Genomic DNA, 21,049 nt, shown 5'->3' on the forward strand with positions numbered 1-21,049 from the left:
GATTTCAGCTAGCTGAAGAGCTGGCCTGGGCAGTTGTTCTTTAAGAATTTAGCCTGGTTCTACTGTTTACCATCTTCAGAGTCAGTCAAATTCCCCATTTGTGACATCAGTGTGATGTTCCCAACCACCAAGCAGGAGACATGGAAGGGCCAGGGTCTCTGTTCAGTCTTCTCTGTGATGTTTCCCTCCAGGGCTGGAGGCTAAACATAATGGTTATTTGGCAGTGCCTTTGCCCAGCACTTCTCAGCACTGTCAGGCACAGTGGGAACCAAGGCAATTCCAAGCAGCCTCTAATCCTCTCTACGTTGCACCAGGAAAATGGGCTGAGGCAAATCACCATCTAAGCGGAACACTCCACTAGAAAAGTGCTCAGTGCATCTCTGGTGCTGCTGGCAGGTAAAGACAGGACAGCTCAGACAGGATGTCCAGAGCAGCACATGCACTGGAATCCCAGCATCCCTGACACCCCTGACTCCCCAGCAGGGAGAGAGCTGAACCCTACCAGTGATCTTTTAATTAAGGTGCACTAAACTGCCCCAGTATGTGCTGAATGTGTCTCTAATCAATGGAGTCCTGGCCATGACTGGACATCAGCCTGTTCTCTGACATTCCCCCCTGTTCCCTGGTTGTGAGATCCCCTCTTGTGGGTGCACATGACCCCGTTCCCACATACCTGGTGTTTCTTATCTGCCGTGGGAGATGACCTGGAGCGCACATGCACGGGGACCGGCTGATTGTCGTACCTATCGAGCAAGTCTTCCACAGACACCGATTTCCCAGATTTCCTGGTGGTGGAGGGGGTTTCAAAGACCTGCTCCTGCTTCCTGTAGTGGGGTTGGCCCTGCATGCCCAGCAGGTCTGTCTGCGTGCCTTTGGTGAGATCCGATCTGGGTCTGTGCTCCCAGCACCTCTCTGCTTTGGGCCGGCCGGTGACCAGGCTGTCCTGGCGCCCTGGCACCTTCTCATCTCCGCTCGTGTCCAAGCAGTCCATCAGCCCAGGAGGAAGGGTGGAAGACATGCGTCCCGTCCTGGATATCCACTCCATGGACTCCCTGTGGCGGTACATGTTCTGGTCCTGGAGGGAATTCATGCTGGAGGCGGAGGAAAGGCTCTGGCTGTCGGGGCCAGCCAGCTGCAGGTAGGAGCTGTGGGAGCGCTCCCGGAGCAGCCCCATGTCCTGTGAGGACGGCCGGCGCCCCATTTTGCGCTCGATGTAGTCGGCCAGGGCGTTCTGCTGGAGCTGCTTGAGCTCCGGCTTGGACAGGCTGGCTGTGGAGGAGGCTTTGCCGTCCCTCTCGAAGATCTTGCGCCGGTCGGCCACTGTGTTCTCTGGGAAGATAAAGTGGATGCTTTTCTTCTGGAAGGAGAAAGGGGATGGCTCCCCGTCCGAGATGCCCACCTCGTTCATCTTCTCGGGCTCCGAATAGGAGCGCTTCTTCTGCTCTGCCGTCAGCCGCTTCCGGCCCCCGATGCGCAGCACCTGCTGCGTCCTGGCGTGGTCCAGGCTGGAGAAGCCTCCTTCCGTGGGTGTGATGCTGTGCCTCTCCTTGGGGGTGTGCGGGGACGCCACAGTGCTCCTCATGCCCACGTGGGCCGAGGCAGGCCTCTGGGGCACCCTCTTGGGCGTGTTCCCGAACGGGGGGCTGATCCGCCGGAAGGAGGTGGCCCTCAGCACCCTGGACTGAGCATCTTTGATGCTGTTCCTGTAGGCCCTATTAAATGATGTGTCCAGCTGCGACCCGTGCGCATTCTGGATGCTATCCTTCCAGAGGATCTCCTTCTCAGGCTCGCCTCCCAGCTGCAATGTGCTCCTGCTCCGAGGAAGCTGAGGTGCCCTTATTTGCACCTCGTTTTCAGGACACAGGCCGTAGTACTCGCTGGGTCTTGCCTGCTTCACCGAAGCCACCATCTGCAGCTCGACAGGGCGCCAGTCAGCCTCTTCCAGCTTCCCGTTCCTGATGGAGGGGCTGGAGACCCTGCCTGGCTCACTGGGCAGCTTGCTTCTCATGTCCTCTGGGCTGTGCACAGAGCACCTCATGCCAGCAGGCTGGCCCGTCCTGCTCGGCCCATAGTGCTGGCCGAAGCTGGGAACGCCGGCGCTCTGGGGCCGGGGAGCGCTCTGCTCCCGCTGCTCAAATTTGTTGACCTTCTCCAGCACTGAGCAGTGGGACTTGCCAGCCTCTGGTTTGCTGTAGGGAAAGCTCGGGGTGCTGCTAGAGCTGAGCCGGCTCCTCCCGAAATCTGAGGGCTTTGGGAGCTGAGGAGAAGGGGGCTCTTTGCACTTTGGCTCAGCAGCATGGAACAGAGCCATGCTTGTGCCGTCCTCCTCCTGCCTCGTGAAGGCCTGGGGGTCCCCATCACTCCACTGTCTGTGCCCCTGCTCTCTGTGATCCTTCTCCTCTCTGCTGCTGCTGTTCAGGAAGGACAGTCTGGTGCTGGAATAACCCTCACCTGGTTGTGTCTCCCTTAGGTCAGAGCTGCTTTGCCTCCTGGAGCTCTCTGGGATGTTCTGTAAGGAAGAGAAGCCATACTGCTTGGCCTTGCTGTGACCCCATGGATGTGCAGCACCAGTGTCTCTCTCGTTTACCTGTGTGTTACCATTTTTCTCCTCCTGGGATCCAGGTGGCCAGTCCTCTTTGGGCTGGTAATGGTTTTTCCTCTCACTAGCATCCCTCGGCTGGGGTTGTGGACCCTGGAAAAGGGGCTTGGAGGTCTGTGTGGTACCGGTGGTCTCTCGGTGGCTGTGTTCTGCCTTGTAATAGCAGGGTAGCAGCTCCTCCTTCCGCGACACAGCCAGGCCGAGCTCCGGGCCCGCTGCGCTGGGAGGTTTCTGCTGGATGAGTTTGGCTTCGTGCTTTCTCTCAGTGGCAGGGGGCTGGTAGAAGATGGTCGACCTGTTCGTAGTGCTTTGGTTTCCATTCTCATCCAAGGGCAGGGTGCCGCCGGCCTCGGCCTTGTCGCAGGAGGCCGGGAGGGCTGGGGAGTAGCCACTTTCTTTGGCCAGAGCTGGGTAAAGCGTGCCGGTACTGCCGGCGGAAGGCCGGGGCACCTGGGCGTAGTGCGGCTCCGGGGAGGGAACGGCGTAGACGCTGGTGGGCAGCAGGGGCTGCCCTGGCTGGGCCGCCTGGGAAAAGCTCTGCTTGGCCTTCATGGTGGGGCTGCTCTCGGGGCTTTTCTCCACCACGGTGTGCAGGTGCCCTTCTCCGAAGGGCGGCTTCAGCAGTGGCCCCTGCGACAGGGAGCTGACGAGCGGCACCCAGGCCCCTTTGGGCTGGCCCCGGCCGGGCTTGCTGGGCTCAAGGCCGGTGCCCGAGCCGGGCCTCTCGTGGTGCCGGATGGCCGCGTAGCTGTCGCTGCGAGCGGGAGGCAGGGGCGGCTGGCTCTTGCTTTCCGAGGGGCCCTGCGCCGGCTGCGCCCAGGAGGAGGCGGCGTTGTGCCGGCCGAAGGCGTGGAGCCTGCCGTGGCCGCGGCCGTCGCCGCCGGGGAGCAGGACCGAGGGCTTCACCTCGTACTCCTTCGAGATGCGCTGCTGGGCGTCGTAGACCGTCCGGACGTAGCGGATGTCGGCCTGCCGCATGCCCTCCGGCAGCCCCCCGCGGCACTGCGCGCTGTCCGCGGAGCACGAGTGCTCCTTGCCCGCCGGGGCCGCGGGGTACTCGGGGATGCTGGAGTTGGTGGAGAAGGAGCTGTAGGCAGAGTCTCTCTTGCTGTGCAGGTGGGAGAGCTGGTCGATGCTGTTGGTGGATTTGGCCGGGGACAGGTGGCAAGGGTGGTAGGCAGGGGAGGAGTGGTCCAGGCTCTCCATGCTGCCCCGGGAGCTGTACTGATCGGGGCTCCTCCTCAGGTAGCCATGCTCGTACGCCGAGAGATCGCTAGTGGAGGAGCTGGGGGACAGCGAGGGAAGAGTGAAAACCAGCAGAGGAGAGGCACAACAACTTATAAGTGAGCTCAGAAGCAAGATGTTTAGTTTTGAGATGAAAACCCATATTTGGGCCTTGCTCCATCCCCTGTCTGGAGTCATCCCAGTTCACAAAGAGGAACTGCTTGACATTGCAACACATGGCTCTTATTTACCACAGAAGGGTGGGAGGGAAATACAGACAGAGAGATCGTCCATCTCTGGAGCCAGGGAGGATCAACCCCACTCGGCAAACCCATCCAAAGCCCTTGGAAAGCTGAATGAGCACCGACGCCGCTGAGGAGGAGAGGAGCACGAGGGGCATTCTGGGGGGAATCTAATCTCTTTCTTTTTTTCCCAGTTCATTTCTTTTTATGGAGATGAAGGCTATGCCCTGGCAGGCTTCCTGGAAATTCAGCTGTCCCAAGGATAGTTTGTTTGCTGCGAGAAAACTAAGTTGACAAGAAGAGGAGAGATGTATGTGCCTGTGCCTGGAGGAAAGTGGGGTGCAACCACAGAAACAGTCTGAGAATTCCCAGCAAGTCTGCACTGCCACCTCTTCTTGTAGCTTAGCAGGTGCAGGTACACCTTGGCACTTCCTCTGAGGACTCACAGCCGTCAGAAAAGTGATCAAAAAACAAGGATATTCAGAGATCTTTCTATCCATGGGAAGGGAGCTCTATGCCAGTCACAAGGGGATGTCACAAACTTCTGCAGAGTTTGCCCTGGCTAATCTCCCCTTCCAGATTTAAGCAAATACACTGAGGACTGGAGAGGGTAGCCTGAGGATTTCACTTTTCTTCCCTCTCTTCCCAGCTTCCCTTCCTCAGGTATCACTTTCTCTAGTTCCCTGTGCAATGACATGTGCTGTCCTGTCAAAGCCACAGGGAAGCAGCAGGGAGGGACAGGCTGTGGCAGGGCAAGGCACAGAGCTGGAAGCTGGCTCCAGATCACATCCCAAACAAGTGACAGACCCAGGGGAGAAGGGTGCTAAGGATGAGGAAAGGCAGAAGGAAGCCTGCTCACAGCAGCTCTGCAGAGAGATGCAGAGGAACACGGGCAGGAAGAGATATGGCAAATCTCAGGACAAAACTGGTTTGCTCATTTAAATGCACCACTCTATACTGGATTCAAATAACCATCTCCCTGGCAATGCCCAGCACAGCCCCAGCCAGCTGGCCACTAGATGTTCCCTGTGCTCCTTCTCAAGCACCCAGGAGACAGAGCCATGCTGCCAAAGGCTCTGCCAGCAACTGCCTGGGAAGCAAAGCCCCTCGGTGGGAAAGGAGTGTGCTCCAGCATGAGCTGTGCTGAGGCCACAGACCAACACGCTTTATTTTCTGCAACCATCTCCTCTCTTTCTTTAATGCTCTTTTTTCTCTTTCCTCTCCTCTGCCAAGGATCAGTCTAGCCAGTAGAAGAAAGTGATGTTTCAATCCCAGAGTCTATAATGGGGGGTTTCAAACCCTTCTGCCTCTCTGGGTAAAATCTTTCAAGGGCGGAATTTAAACTTGTCCTTCCTCAAGCTGCCCTGCACGTTCAGCTGTGATAGAGCTGACTCCTGCAGAAAGCCACTGCCAAAGCAGGAAATCCCTCCCTGAACTCCTCACCCTGGCAGCACTGTTGCTAATGCACTGTTGGCTGCTCTGTTACACTGACAGCTTCTGCCACTTACACCCTTTTCTTCCTTTTTGTTCAATAGGCCAATTTAGACTTTGGATTTCTGTTCCTTTGCTGGGGAAAAAACCATGCTGTGTTTCTGTATGGGAGATCATCCACAGAGAGCTCTACCACCATCCTGGCAGTGGGCTCCCATCTTTGTAGGAAGGGGGACTTCCTAGCTGCTAATCAACCCACAGAGCACTTATAGGAGGAAAACAAAGCCCCTTTTCTGGGAAACCAAACAGGAACTGAAGCCTTCCTAACTCTGATCTGAACCCTGGCTGTGTATAAACCTGTCCAGGTGTATGGAGGTGACTGGTACCATTTTCCCACTACACCTTTGCCCCCTCCCTTCCCTCACCAGCTGTGCAGTACTTACCCGGAGTGGTAGGACTGATGCCAAGGGGTGCCAAGCGTACCCTGAGATATTTGCATCATGCTGGGATCGGGCTGGTTCTCCGTGAGTTTGCTGGAACGCCAGGAGTGAGGTTGGCCTGGAGTTTCACTCCGCCTAGGTGAAAGCAGAAGGGGTTTGCAAATCAGCAACAGGCCAGCTCTCCCCAGGAAGATGGATGTGAACTTAACACCACCATTTAAAACTGCTTGTGCTCATTTGTGCTCCCCTGCTGTGTTTCTGTCCATTCCAAGCAAGTCCCACAGTAACCACGTGTGAATGTCCCCACATTGCTACAACAGCTCCCTCTGGGATTTGCACAAGTCGCTGAATGCCATGAGGGGGTGGAAGCCTGCAAAGGGACTTTTGATCTCTCCTCGGGGCTGCTAAAAATGCAGGACGGGACGTGACAACCAAGTGCCAGCAATGTGTGTCCCTCGCATCCACCCCGGCAGACAGCTGTCCCCAGGGTGTGTCCCCAGGCGTGGCGCTGGCACAGCTGCCCTTTGGTGCCTTCAGTCACCAGCACCAAGGCCTGTGTTTGTCAGCTCCGAGGGAAAAAAGCCCCACTGACACCTTATTTAAAGCACAGAGTGGTGCAATGGAAAGTCAAAGCAGGGGATTAGGGATCGAATCCCCTGAAGAGGCCACACAGACTCTCCTTTGCCCCAGCCTTTGGGCATGTCCTTAATCCTCCTGCTGCTTTCCATGAGGGATCTCTCTCCCTTGCTCTAGCACTCATTTCCACAGTTTCTCACTCTCTCCTTGGGAAAGTGAGGAGCAGCCCTGGACCTGTGTCCTACTGACACGTGACACCCTGCAGGACAATTCTGACTAAATAAATGCAAGAGGAGGATATGACACATCTTTAGTCTTTGTCTCACTGAAAAATCCACAGCACAGCATGTCCTGAACACATCAGTACACAGATTAAAATGCCCTTGGCACACAGACACTGAGAGCACTGCCTAAGATTGGTAAAAGGAACAGTACAGGAAAGTGCAAAAAGTTAAAAATGCTTTTTAGGGTCAGGTCCTTTCCTAGTATCAGTTAACATCAGCACCTGCTGATGTTGGACAGCATGGAAAAGCACAGACAGAGAGTGAGAGGCAGGGCCATTTCTCCAGCATTTCTTCCATACAGATTTTACAAGTGCGAGGTTTTTCCTCACTGTCTGCAAGGGACATGCTTTTCTCTTTAACATCTCTTGTTGCAGGATTGTCTTAAGGGAAACTGGACTGGAGGTCTGCAAAGGACAAGCTGAACCCAACACCACTTTACCTTTTCGTGTGTAGGCGTGTTAAAGACAGAGCTCTTCTGCTAAGCTCCTTGCCCAGAAAACAAAGAACCTGGACACTGCCAGATGGGAAGTTGACAAAAATGTTTATTAAGAGTAACTCACATTCTTACCTTTTCCTCTGCAGATTTTTAAAGACTGTAAATACTTTAGTGGAGTACAAGCCATCAGCACCAGTTTTTTGCTTGGGAAAATGAATGATCCTGTGCAAGGCATGTGCTATCCCTTGGTTTGATCAGTAGAAACAGTGAGGGAGCTGTGTAGCCAATCATCCGAGCCACTGGTATTTTAACTCTTTTGTCTGATATCCTTCTAATAATACCACATGTGCACAGCTGTGAATTTTAGTCACAAGACAAATGGTACCAGCTTAGCAGCTCTGTGTGGGACAACCCTGCACTGTTTCCATACCTACCCTGTCTTGGAAATGTGGCAGATCCTGACTGATCCCAGACAACTGGCAGAATGACACAACCTGCAAATGCAGCAGCTAATGCTGGATTTGAATGAAGACAAAAAACCAGTTAGATCTTTAACTGGGATTACTTTGGGGCAGCTAAGTTGCCTGCAACAAAACCAGGAGCAACAGGTGACACTTTGGCACAGAAGGCTGTAGGATCTAAAACTGCAGAACTGTAATACTAACAACAATAACAAACCAACCTCATCACCTTATCTTTTACATATTCTCTACTGTACTTGTGAATGTGTCTGGACAGCCTTACTACCAAAAAATTCTCCTCTTCAAATAACAGACTAAGTGATCCCTGTGTTGTAAATGCCAAGGCTGGAAAAGGAGACTCCTGGTTCCTCATGGATACTTGCAGTGATCAGATAACTTGGGCATCCAGGTCAGGTTGGCATCATGACAAGTGCCTGGGAGTGAAAATACCTGGAGAAGTCAGTGGGATGTGATGCAAGGCTGGCATCCGAATGGAGCTGTAACCCAGGCTACAGACCAGGAACTGCCAGCTCACACTGGAGACTGGAAAGTCAAAGGGAAAGGGATAGTTTTCATCTCATCCAGCTGCTGCCATCTGGGAGCTGCCCATTGCTATGCTGGCCCCAGTGTTTGCAGATGGAAACACACCCAGGCCAGCAGAGGCTCCTCAGTTACAGTCTGGCACACTGGGAGCAGTTTGGGCTGCAGGGACCACATTCATATCCCTGAGGCCCTCCCCAGGAACAGCTCTGCAGCTCGCTCTTATTGGCAGGAGCTGAGTGTGCTCTTCTCTGTAATCTCTGGAGATTATCTTTATATTGCATGCAAAACAGGAATGGAACTTTACAGAGACACTTTGGCACTAACTCTAGAGATGAATCAGCATCTGAGGCTTTCTTCAGAGTCTAACTGAAAGGTTATCTTCTCCTCAAGGTCACAAACTGAGAACATCCAGGAGAGTGTAGTCAGTCTGACTGCTGTTCTTCACGTACTGTTCCTTGCCACTTCTGGAGTACACATACAACCTGAGTGCTCTGCAAGTTCAAAAGTACCTCAAGCCCAGCATCCTTCAGGAGGTGCAGTCCATCCTCAACCAAAGCAAACAACCCAGCTTCTTCAAATTTCCATTTGCATTTTTTCCACATCCTTAGAAAGCTAATAAGTGAAAGCCAGAGAGGGATGTTGTGGCTGATTAATCAGCCACTCAGGGTCATCAGTGCCCCAATAAACCGATCTTTTTCTACTCCCACACAGCTCCTGGGGAGTTGTTTTCACCATTCTCACATCCATCAGAAACATCATCCAGGTGGCTTAGAAGAGAGAACTGTGAACAATGCTTCTTGTACCACTGACCTTGCGGTCATTTTTCTCTGTCCCCACAAGCTCCAAACCCTTCCTCAGCAGACACAGGGAATGCTGAAGATAAAGACTGCAAAACTTTTCAAGGAAAGCAGAATCTACCTGCGGATCCAGGCAGGAGCAGAGGTCACCAGGACACACCTCCATGACCTGAGGGGATGGCTCTGACTAGCAGCTGGTGTTCCTGTGTCCAGGGCAGATGGGATGGGGCAGAGAAGAGAGAAGGTCACTCTGCCATCACTCACAACCACAATCCCTGTGGATGTGCTTCCCCCAGCAGCCCTGCAGCCAGGTGGCTGTGTGGGAGGCTGCTGGAGCTGGAAGGGAACAGCCATGGCCTAGCCTATCATGTGGGGAGGTGGGAAGGGATGGGGGCCCTGCAGCACAGACCCTCCTCCTGCAGGAGAAATGAAAGATTTGGATGCAAGTGCAGAGCTGGTGCCTCCTGGATCTGATCCCAGGCACTGAGTCACAAGAGAGAAAGCCAAGAGGGCAGCTGCCCATCCTTACCACGTCATCCTCACTGCAGTTGAGATTTCAAGCTGGTGATAACCCTAACCTTACAAAATCCACGTGGCAGGGGCACTACATCCTGAGCCATATCCTGTACGTGCAGCAGCAGGATCTTTGTACATGGAGAGATCCTGATCCCAGCAATTCACCCGTACCCTCCTTCCAGGGTGAGTGTGCACCTGCACCGACAGAAAGCAGAATAACCATCTGAATTCTCACTGGGACAGACCTGTCTCCAAGACAGACACTGCTAAAGGAGCAGGAGCATGACAAGGAGATGTTTTCCAGACATCCAAACGTGGCTGCAGCCTCTCTGTCCATCTACTAGGCAGGAGACAGGAGATGAAGGAAGAAGTAAAGCACTCAGAAGCCTATTAGGATTTCCACAGAGCGAGGCCACAATCTACTCAAAGCAACGTCGCTCTTAATTAAGGTTCAGTCATGGTTCTAAAAATAAGCAGAACAGACGAGGCCAATTAGAAAGGAGTCGGACCAGAATGGCGTCAGCTTGGTGTGTCTTTCACTAAATCTCTCTTTTTAGGCTCACTGAGCCCTTCTGGTAAATTCTGGGGCAGAAAGGATGTGGAGTGAGCTCCGTCCCTTCGCAATTTTGACTAAAAAGAAAGAAGACTCATTAGAAAGACCTGAAGTCTATGAAATGTTATTTCACACCATGGATCTTGGCCAATAGTGTCTCCTCATCCACAGGGGAAAGGGAGAATCACGCCCACACTGCCCACCCCTCAATGCTCAGATGAAAACTTTCCCTGAGTAAAAAACACATGAAAAACCCTTCACTTGAGAGCAGCTGGGTGAAATGTGTCAATATTCTCAATACTCTCATACCAGGACACAACCTGCTTTTCCACAAAATGTTCATTTTGCAGCTCCTGTGCCTGTGTGCTGTTTCCAGCTGACACGTCAGACACCATTTGTTTTTCCCCTTTGACAAACATCACTGAAGATGTCTGGGCTGCATCAGACCATGCCCTGGGTGCCATCTGGGAACTGGGAGACAGGTACCAATCTCCCTGAAATCTCTGAAGAAGGGAATCAGAAGTTTCTTCTCAGAATTCCTACCTTTGGGAAACTCTTTGGGAAAAAACTCCCCACCATACCACTGGGGAGAAAATCCCTCTGTGGAAGCAGAGATGACAACCATGTGGATCTAGAGACAGATTTTTTCATGCAGGCTTTTCCTGACTGAAGTGCCCCCAGGCACAGGCTGCAGATGGAAGTGCTGGGATCGCTCAGAGGTGATGGCAGCTGTGAGCAACGGCGCTCCTTCCTTGAACTTAGGAACAGTCAAACATTGTAATTAATGATTATTGGTCCTGCAAGTCACACCTCTGTGTTATCACATATCTCTGGGAACCCCCACGCTGTCTTATCCAAGAAAGAGGCATTTATCTAGTGTCCAGCAAAGGAAACAAAGAGTGAGGGGCTGGCAGCCAGGCTGTGGGCTGCAGCTCCATCTTCCCTTCACCCCAGCACGGGTTTGACAGGCAATATTTAGATTGAGGACTTTTCCCTACACAAAGAAAGGGTCCCATGGCATTCCCTGACACTAACCAGACACAGGTTTCAACAGGAACAGAGGTGATGTACACAAACCTCACTCTTCCTGATTACTGAGTTCAAGGACTCTGTTGTACTGGGATCTTCTGACAGCTTTCTATTTTGAAGACAGCATTATCAAGCATCAGAGTTTGATTTAAATTTCAAAACAAGGAGTATTTCAGATCTCTATTTTGAGAGGTACTTGCCACCAAGATAGTCCATCTCTCACAGGACTGCAGCTTGGACATGGAGAAGCCAGGAGAGCCTTCAGCCTGGTACCTAGACCATGCATACAATGAGGAGCAGGAGAGCACTGGGTTAAAGACTCTCTGCAACTTTCTTCTTTCTGTAATTTTATTCTGCTTCCTTTACTGGAAAAAGAGAAAGAAAGAACAGACATGGAAAAGAAGCAGCTAACTTACTTAGAGTCTTTGAGGAGGATCCTATTATTCCCCGTCTTCTGCAGGGATTCACATTATCTCTCCCAGAGCAAGTATGGAAAATCCTAACAGCCAGAGCCTGCAGTGGCTTCCCTGCCCAGAGCTCTTCAGAGCTGCACTGATTTATCCAGACTGATAAACCGGCCCCACAGGCTCAATTCAATTAATTTTTTCTCATTCTTCTCCAGTCAGTAAATTAGTTAAAAAGACAGAAACCCAAGCATAGCTTAGATTCTTTCACCGCCTGATACCCAACACACAGCAACTTGCAACAGGAGAGACTTGGAAACAAAGGAAGGAATGTGTTTTCAGTGCTTAGGAGGAGCTGGGTGGCTGGCAGCAGGAACCCTGCCCCGTGAGCCCGATTATCCAAACGGAACGTGGACAATGAGGCTGGGCAGGTAACCAAGGGGATCTGCAGGGCAAGGCTCCAGGCAGCAGCTGGGCTCTCCCCTGAGCTACAGGGCTACAAATCACAGGCAATGCTCATGGGCTCCACATCCAAGTGTGGGCTCCACATCCAAGTCCTCCTGGAGGAGCCATAAATGGGACAGAAGCAGCAGGGCCTTCAGGAGGATATGTGGAGGTACTTGCACGCAGCTGGTGGGGTAACAGGGCGAGTCAAATGTGTCAGGGAACTGCACCCGTTGCCTGGGCCAAAGCAAAGGCTGCTGAGTCTCAAACACCCTCCCACAGGCACATTCTTATACATTAGAGCAGCTTCCTGTCTGTAACTAAAGCTCCAGCCCGGGTCAAACTGAGATTTGCAGCCACAGCTTCCAATGCTGCTGGAAAAGTAAAGTTAAACACTGGGCTCTACACCCAAAGGCAAATTTATCCAAGTGAAATGCTAAACTTTGGAGTTTCTGTGAAGATCTGGTTCTAAACTGTTGGGCAAGAAGGATTTACAGAGGGCATATGGTGAATGACTCGTTATAGGGAGGTGGTGGATGTAGGGGAGCTCCTTTCCCAAATTCCCTGTGGGTGACATAACCTGGGGAAATGCCGAGTCCCACTCCTCAGTCAAAGATGAACTTCTCAACAAATCAGCTTGAGGAGATATTTCAGCCTCTAAAATCTGCTCCATCCAAGGCTGGGCCAGGGTCAGCATCCATGACTGCCTACAGTGGCCAGAAGCTGGAGCACCTCCACTAAGGTCAGGGAGGTTGCTCCAGAGATGCATCCTCGCTGATAAAATCAGAATGTGGAATTCCCTTCTCAGCTGCTCACTCACAGGCACTGGGCCACAGCTCCACCAGCTCCAGGAAATCAGTGTAGCTTCTTGACTTCAAATAAGCCAAGGTCTGACCCAAATGCAATATTGCAAATAAAAGCCACTGCTTCTGCTTCACAGAACAAATCTCACAAGATTGAGACACAAAAATCTATGAGGTCACCCAGACTATAGCTGACTGATGTAAGAGGTTCTTCTGATGCCAGCAAAAGCTCTGCCTGAGTAAATGCTGTAGGACTTGGTTCTAAACTGCATGGGCAAAGGAGGGGAGTGAAGCTTGGCCACAGTACCAGCCAATCCAGAGCAGTTCAGCAAAGTGATTTCTGAATACATTTAATCATTCTAAGATGCAGACGGGTGCTCAAAAGTCATGAATGCCAAACTCCCACCAAACCACCCAGACTCTGAAGAAGCCAGGTGATTTTGGAATGGCAGGCACCTGAAGTTGGGAAGTCAGAGAAGACTAACACCACTTGTGTGGAGATATTTGGGTTCAGCATTTCTGATGACCTTTACCAGCATTGACAAAAGCTCCTAAGGAGAAATTTCAGCACTCCTTCTCTGTGAGTGCCCCTCAAGCATACAGGCAGCCAGAGCAGTAACTGTTTTCCACCCTGCCTTTGCAGAGGCTTCAGGGACACACACAAACACATTCTCACCTGGTCTTCAGCCGTAGCTTGACTCCTGCTGCCCACGTGGCTTTGCTGGGCTGGAAGTCAGTGGTCACGCAGCCCAGGCTGAGCGGGCTGGGAGACAGCTCTGAGCATCCCTGTGCTGCATGGGTGTCCCTGCAAAGGAGAGCAAGGACAGGTAAACACCAGCACGCAAAACCTCAGCCCTTAGCCAACAGGATTTTGGGAAAGACGGCAATGCACAGACCCAGAGGGCGAGGCAGGGGCATCAGGTCATGTGTATCCTTGTTTTTCTCTACTCTGGGCAATGCTTGGCTCTGCGAGCGTCCCTCACGAGTGTTTTGGAGGAGCTGCCCAATCCCACGACACACAGGAGTGAGATTAGCTCAGTACACAGGGCACAGAACTCATTATCCTGCAGCTGCATTTGGGGACACTAAACCCCCAGGTATGGAGTCACGGGTTCCACTGTGGGATACGCTTTTTCCACATGTAACCACCTTATGAGAGCTCAGGGATTGCTCTGAACACACAAGAGAAAAGCCAAGAGAAAACTCCACACAGTGAGAGGGAGAAGGACAAACCTGTCCTACACCTCTGCTGATATTTCCACCAAGTCAGCAAACACATATTTACCCCACTCCAAGTCACAAAAACACAATGTAACCATTGCTTCAGCTCCTTCCTTTCCTCTGGAAGGCTCCACTATTCCCACTTGCTCCAATTTTGAGCCCTGCAGTGCAGAAGGGATTTGAGATTTCGCTCAGTGAGCCTCCAAGCCGAATAAAAGCGGGGCTGAAAGGCTCCCTGCGCCCCTCCCTGGCCCGGCATAAGCTGCAATTGCCTCTCAGTGTGCGCTGAGCCCACATGCCGGCATCGGGGGCCTTGGATGGCTGAGATGGCTCGGATGCCATTCCGCTGAGAGCCCGGCCGTCTGTGTGTCCGGCCGGGCCCTCCCCCGCGCCCCCACGTGCCAGGCAGGAATGTTAAGCCTCCCATTGCGGATGAGATACAGCGGGGATGCCAGCAGCACTTTCACCTCCATCAGGGAAAGCGACTTGTCAGGAGTGCCTTTTGTTGCTCACCCTGCTCATCTTCACCCGATTTTTACCCCAAATCCTGCCTTGGCTGCCTTTTCTTTCCATGTGCCAAATCCCGTCCTGCTTTGTCTCTGCCACTCCTCTCTGATGATGTCAAGCCTCTGATCAAAATGGAAAGTTTCCCTTCCTTGTTCCCATTCCAGCCTCACTGTACACCAGGAGCACAATCTCTTTTCCTGCAGCCCTGGAAGAGTCAATATCCTTAAATGCTCTATTTCTCTTAGCTCACCAAGCTTACCATGAAAAATTACCAATTTCCAGAGGAGATTTCACTGCAAGACACGGAAAGGACAGAAGGCCTGCGACAGGTGAGGATTTAAAAGATTGCATATAAACAATTTATCCTTACAAACATGTCTAACAGTTTTGTGAGCAAAACATATTCACAGCTTCAGCGTTTGGAGGACAGAGCCCTGTGCTTCCCTGCTTGTTTCCTGGAGAACAGAGTTTGGCTGTGCCAGGCCACACCATGGCAGTGGGCAAAGCTGCTCACGCCCTCCATGCAGCCAGTGTCTCTCAGGGAGCTGGGGGACAATGTGTAGGGCTGGGAAACTGCCCCTGGGCCAAGAGAAGACTCATCAAGAGCCTGAAGAACTGATAGAAAGGAGCAGTAAGTGCCTACAGCTCCCCCGGCATGGATGGGCACCACAGCCTAGAGATCTTTCAGCACTTGGACTCTTTTTTTTTTTTTTTTTAAGAGAAAGCAGCTTTTGAAGGATGCTGAGAAAGCGAGAGACACCACAGACCCTATATTCCACTGTGAGCAGAGCTTTCTGAAGAAGTGCCTTTGCCCAGCCTGACCCTCCAGGGGCAGCCCCAAGCAGAGGGAGGGAGGGAGGGAGGGAGGAGAGGCAGCTTGGGTGTTCCCCCTCACAGGAGCAACCCCTGCTTCCAGCATGCATCACTTTGGGCTTTACCTCACAGAGACAGACACCTTAATTACTGTCTCAATGGGCTCCCGAGGTGCTGTTGGGCGAACAAGGAAATGCAACAGAGTTTTTCCTCAGCCTCTTAGAAAACTGTAATTGCAGAGCTCTGTGGTGCATGGCAGGCTCAGTAAGACACGGCAAACTAATCATCCACTCCAGAAATAACATTAACCAGGCCCAGCGGGGAACACAAGAGATGAGGATCCTTCCACCTGGGAAGCACACCCACCTCAGGGCCAGAGCACAGCCAGAGGGGAGGGAGGGGGAGTCCCTGTGACAGCAGGGCAGGGAGAAGAGCTGAGGCCAGCCAGGGCTGCAGAGCTGAACACCTCCCCAAACAGGACCCCAAGCCCACACCTGTCCTGCCCTTGCAGCTTTCTGCCTCACCTGGCTGCTTAGCCCAGAGCATTTGCCACGACATTCCTAAGGAAGGCAGCTCCTTAGGTCTAACAACCAGGAGGGTGTTAATCTCTGCAAAGACACTTCTTCCACCATTACATGGAGACAGCCACTCTTGCGCAAAGCTGTTGGGGGCCTACCTTTCCTCTTGGCTGTCCTCACACCTTCTCCTTAGAGTGGCCCCTCTCTGGAAGCTCCAGCTCCCTGTGGCAGCGCCCAGCCCGATGGGATGCTCTTAAAGCCTGGGGCTGCATTTTATTTTGGGATGTTTCAAAGGGCTTCACAATTCCACAGCCAAAAAGTATCCCTGGCAAGGAGGGGCCTGCAGTTGTTCCTTTTGTTATCATGCTGTTTCTAAAGCTCTCAAGTGGGAGAGAGCTTTAGAAACCCAGCACACACAGTCTATTTAAAACTCCTTTACCTCCCACCTGAGGCTGGCAGCTGCCTCTGAAATCTTTCCTTTTCTGCAAAGTTCGTGTTTAATTACGAATTGTTATTTATACTTGCTGCTTCCATGCTGCCTTTGGTATTTAATACCACACATGTCCATGAGGACACTCTGCTCAGCTTTTCTCTCATCTAAAAATATGGCCTGCTTGAATTTTTTCCTTGCTGCTTGCTTGACAGTGAAAGAATACAGTGCTAGAGATTAAGGGCTTTTTTCAAGGAAAACCTCCTTCAGAAGTTTCAGTGCCCCCTCCAGAAGAGAGGCAGAACCTCCTGACCCCACATCCATCTCTCCCCACACAGCCAGCACAGCCTTTCTACAGCAGGCATCTGTGAAACTCTCGCTCCTTCTCACCACCTTCCTCAGAGCTCTTCAAGAACACATGGGTGGCCTTATTTTTTAATCAACTCCCCAGAAGACTGGTTTGCCAGCTGCTGCCATTGGACGTCTCCTGAGCTGCCACAGCCCTTGCAGAACTCGGTTGCTGTTTTTGGGAGATCCTTTGCCTCTGAGCCGGGCTGACTCCGAGCTCCTCTGGCCCCTTATCTGCTTGCCATGCTGACCTCCTGTTACCTGCATGCTTGGAACGTTTCACAGCACTTATCTTAACCTTTGGGGCTCCTGGCTCTTCCTCCTCACTTTCTTCAGTCTTCCTTATCCTTATTTACAACCTTCACATTCCAGCACAGATCAGTTTTCTAAAGTCAGCCTGGACAGAAAGTGTGGGTGGGTGCCCCTGCCCAGCAGCTCTCCTGACAATTATCAGAGTCTGCAGAGATCATATTAAAGCCCATGTTTCATAACAATAGCTCTCTGAGTAATGGCAGCAGCATAAATCACTGCTCTCACTGAGGAAATGATGCAGTGCAAGCTCAGCTGCCTGGCTGTAATTCCCAGAGAGGAGACAGACTTTGCACAGGGAGGCAGCACAAACCCAACTTGGGAAGTTTTCTCTGCTCATAGCATTTATTTTCCAGGACAACAGTGTTACAGTTCTTCTGGCTGCACTACCATCCTGCACTCTTGGCTTAGCTGCCTGTAGTTCCAGGGATGAGTCCTAGGACATGCCTGAGGTGCGCCACAAGCAGCACCTGGAACTATGGGAAAAAATAATTTAATTTTTTAAAAATTTTTCAGAATAGGTATATTTTAATGGTTCCTCCTCTTGGAGCCATGATTGCTGAGTCTAAGCCAACACCTGATTTGCTGCCACAGTAATAGATGGCCTGAGTCCCAGAGGATCCAATCCCCAAATGTTAACAGGTTTGGTAATTTTTAGTATTTTGTTACCTCTAAATCCAGTGTTGTTCTGGAAGAGAGGATGGAGATTAAATTCTCATTTTTAAATCATTTGGGATGAACAGGAGTATTTGTAACCAGTGACAGAATTAAAAGCCATCCTAGAAACACAGGTGCTCACACAGTGATGCTTCTGAAACTGAGATTAAAGCAAGGAACTCTTCTTACAACTTCTACAGCTATTTGTAGACTTTTCCTGATATTCTTCCCTTTGTCTTAAATCAGAACCTAAGAGGAAACCCCCCTCCACTACAGAAACAGCCAACAGCACATCACAGACACAAAAATACAGAGAAGCACCAACAAAGCTGAACTGGGCTGCGACAGGCAGCAAGGAGCCAGAGGGGTTAATGCTGCTGGTTTATCCTCACAGCACCCCAGGTTACACAATGTCACAGGGCAGCCTGAGATGCCCAGCTCAGCCCAGTGACATAAGGAGAGCTGGGCAGCCTCACCTCTGGCTATCCTCATCCCTCAAGCAAGCTCTCAGCAGCTGCCCAGCCGGAATTACAGCTCCTGGGGCTGCAAACAGCATCTCCACGGCAGTGCCCATCTATCTCCTGGCAAAGGACAAGCCCTCCTGTCTGCTCCCTGCTGTCAGGAGGGGGATGCAGAGCAGGGAGACACCACACCCATGCCAGGCACCCACCTTGGCTGTCACTGTCCTGCTGGGCAGATCCTCCCGCTCCGACTGGAGTGCTGACGTATTTCTTATTTTGTTACCTCCTGTGGCTGGCCCAGAAATAGCCTGTAATCCACAGCTCTGTCACGCTCCCAGAATCTCCTTGAGCTGCACTGCAAGTGTCCCTGTGTCACAGCACAAAGGCCCAGGTGCTCTCCTGCTAGCAGCACAGGTTTGTTTTGTTACTCTGCGCACAGGACCCCCGAGCCACACCAAGACCAGGAGGAAACGTGTGGACAAAACTTACCATGAAAAAAAAATTATAAATTGCACCAAAACCTCCCACACTAATAACCTGTAAAACCTTTGCCAGAAAAAGTCTCAGTCCTTGCGTAAAAGCTCTAGCTTGTGACTACAAACATTCACCTGAGATGGGGAACAGCCAGGTTTAACTCCACAGTCTTAATTAGACACATGAGGAATTCAAGAATGGTTCATGAATCCAAAACGCAACAGGCTCCACCTGTGTAACTCCTGGAAGCACATTTTCATCATAAGCAGAGCAAGACTCCTCTCAAATCTCAGTAAGGCTCACTGAGCTCATGAATCTTGGGACTGAATTAGGCATTCTTCCGTGAGATCTGCAGCAAGGTCCAAGTTCTCAAGTAGAAACAATAATATCCATGCCTAGGATTCAGATGGGTCAGTAAAACCCAGGGAAAAAAACCCACACAACCCAAACCCATTCACAGTGCTGCTGGCTGCTGCTTCTAAGAAACAGGACTACTTAATGCACATTTTCTGTACACATCACAAGCACATCTATCCTGATATCTGGTAAAACAGGATTACTAGAGCTGATCTTTGTGCCATAAGCCAATCCCAAAAGAGAAAATATATTTCCCAGGAGACAGGCTTGTGCTTTCCTACCTGCACAAGCCATTGTTCGAAGGCAAATTAAAGGAATCACAGGATGGTGAATTTTAGATGGATCCATCCCCCCATTCAGGCACCCATCACTCTCAGTCTTAGGGCTCCTACTGGAGATTCCGAGCATGCAGGATTTCAGGGCAAAGCAAGAGAGGCTGAGAAGTCACCTGGAATTTATCCAGACTCACAGCTTTCCTTCTCAGAGGGCTCTTCACTCAGGCAACTCCAACTTAAACAACCTCAATGAGCGCTGACCTTCAGGGCCACCGAGAAAAAACTCTGGAAAAAGGAGACCACTTTTCCCCTGTGCAAGTTGTCTAGTCCTACTTGTCCAGCATTTTCCTGGTTTCTCCTTTTCTCTGGGAGTGGATGGGTTTTAGTTGACCTGACCTCAATCCCACAATCTGGCCATGCTATGTTTGCACAGCCCCACACAAACCAGCTGCTCCGGCACCGTACCTGTTTGCAAGCACAGAGCTGAAAGGAGCCCTGGCATTCATTTGGGTTCCTCACTTCACTGGCCAAGGGATCTTTGAGAAAATGAACTCCTCCTTTGTCTGGGAGAGAGCCCTAATCCCCGTTTTGCCCTGGAGGATTACTGGGTACTTAGAAAGGCACTCACATGCACATTTTTGGTTCGTGCCAGCTGCATTTAGGCCCACAATATGCAGCGTTCCCTTTGGTCTTTAGGTTTGACAATAAGCATTCCACTGTGCCCAGACCTCGACCCAGAGCCTGCCACCCTTTTCCAGGCACCCTAAATCCACGCTTTCTCAATTGGGGGCCTTCCCTGCTTTGCATGAGCACTTGGCCCTCGGAGGCAGCTGGGCACGGAGCCCTGGAGCCCACAGTCCTTTCTTGTGCTGCCCAGCCGGTTTGGAGCGCACAGCTCCCTGCACAGCCCTGCCAAAACCACCTGGGTCCTGGCCGGGAGAAACAACCTGGTGGCTCAGGATTTAGCTTTTATCCCTAGTGAATTGCTGGCTTTTTGTGTTAGTGGTGTATGGTTAGACTCTGTCACAGCTTGCTGTTAGCACCCAGGCAGCCTGTTCCCAAAGTGGGCTCTGTGCAGCTCTGCCCACATCTTCCTTGGACTGTGGCTTCATTCCCTGAAGTTCTAATCTGGGATCAAGTTCAATGGAAGCAAATGACTCTAAAGCAGTACTGACTTGAGTAGCACTCTGCCCGCTCAGGGGAGATCTCACCTTCTCAGGAGGAGACAATTGAGAGGTGAGAACTCTCCTGGTCTGTCAAAAAAGTGCTGTGAGATCCATCCTGCACACTCCACGTCTACCTGCACCTTGTGCTCAGAGAGCTTTAACCCTCTCAAAAATACATCTACCTACTTATTGTGTCAAGACAGGAGTAAAACCACAGAGAAATGACAGTTTCATTCTTTTCTACCCCACAACTAACAGGACTATCCTATAAACTTTCTCTTGACCATTACTGAGCATCTCCTGAGGTCTTCCAGAGATGCCTTTGGGGACACTGCAGGATTAGCTTGGGGAATCAGAGCATCCCCTCTCCTCACAGGCTGTTCAGGACCAGGAGGCTGTGAGGTACAATCCTTCAGAGCTGGCCATAAAACAGTGGGATCAGCTCTCTCTGTGCATCAGATCTGTTGGGCAGAGGTGCCTGAGAGGAAGATGATGCACAGCAGTGCTCAGGTAAGCTGGAGGGTCTTTAACACACCTGTCCCTGTAAGGGCCACGGCCACCACACACAGCTAAAGCAGCAGCCTGACAGCTTCTGGGGTATCCCCACACTGAATCATGTGGATCTAAAGCCCTTCTGATAAATGATAACATTTAACTTCTCTTACATTACACACACCAAGCACAAGCTGGCTCTAAAGGACAAGTGTAAGTGAAACTAAAAATGTAACTGC

The 21,049-nt window shown here is 51.6% G+C and overlaps 1 protein-coding gene across 1 annotated transcript in view; it reads right to left on the reverse strand.

Moving 5' to 3' along the window:
* The window catches only part of SHROOM3 (shroom family member 3), a 110,256-nt gene that overhangs the window by 12,412 nt on the left and 76,795 nt on the right, over positions 1 to 21,049 (reverse strand). The window contains exons 3-5 of the mRNA XM_059470332.1: positions 13,459 to 13,587; positions 5,940 to 6,071; positions 674 to 3,884 (exon numbers count right to left, since the gene is read on the reverse strand). Coding sequence (XP_059326315.1) covers positions 674 to 3,884; positions 5,940 to 6,071; positions 13,459 to 13,587 — 3,472 coding nt within the window. The remainder of the gene's footprint in view (positions 1 to 673; positions 3,885 to 5,939; positions 6,072 to 13,458; positions 13,588 to 21,049) is intronic.

Source organism: Ammospiza nelsoni, chromosome 4 (assembly GCF_027579445.1).
Source record: "Ammospiza nelsoni isolate bAmmNel1 chromosome 4, bAmmNel1.pri, whole genome shotgun sequence".
Taxonomy (NCBI): Eukaryota; Metazoa; Chordata; class Aves; order Passeriformes; family Passerellidae; genus Ammospiza; species Ammospiza nelsoni.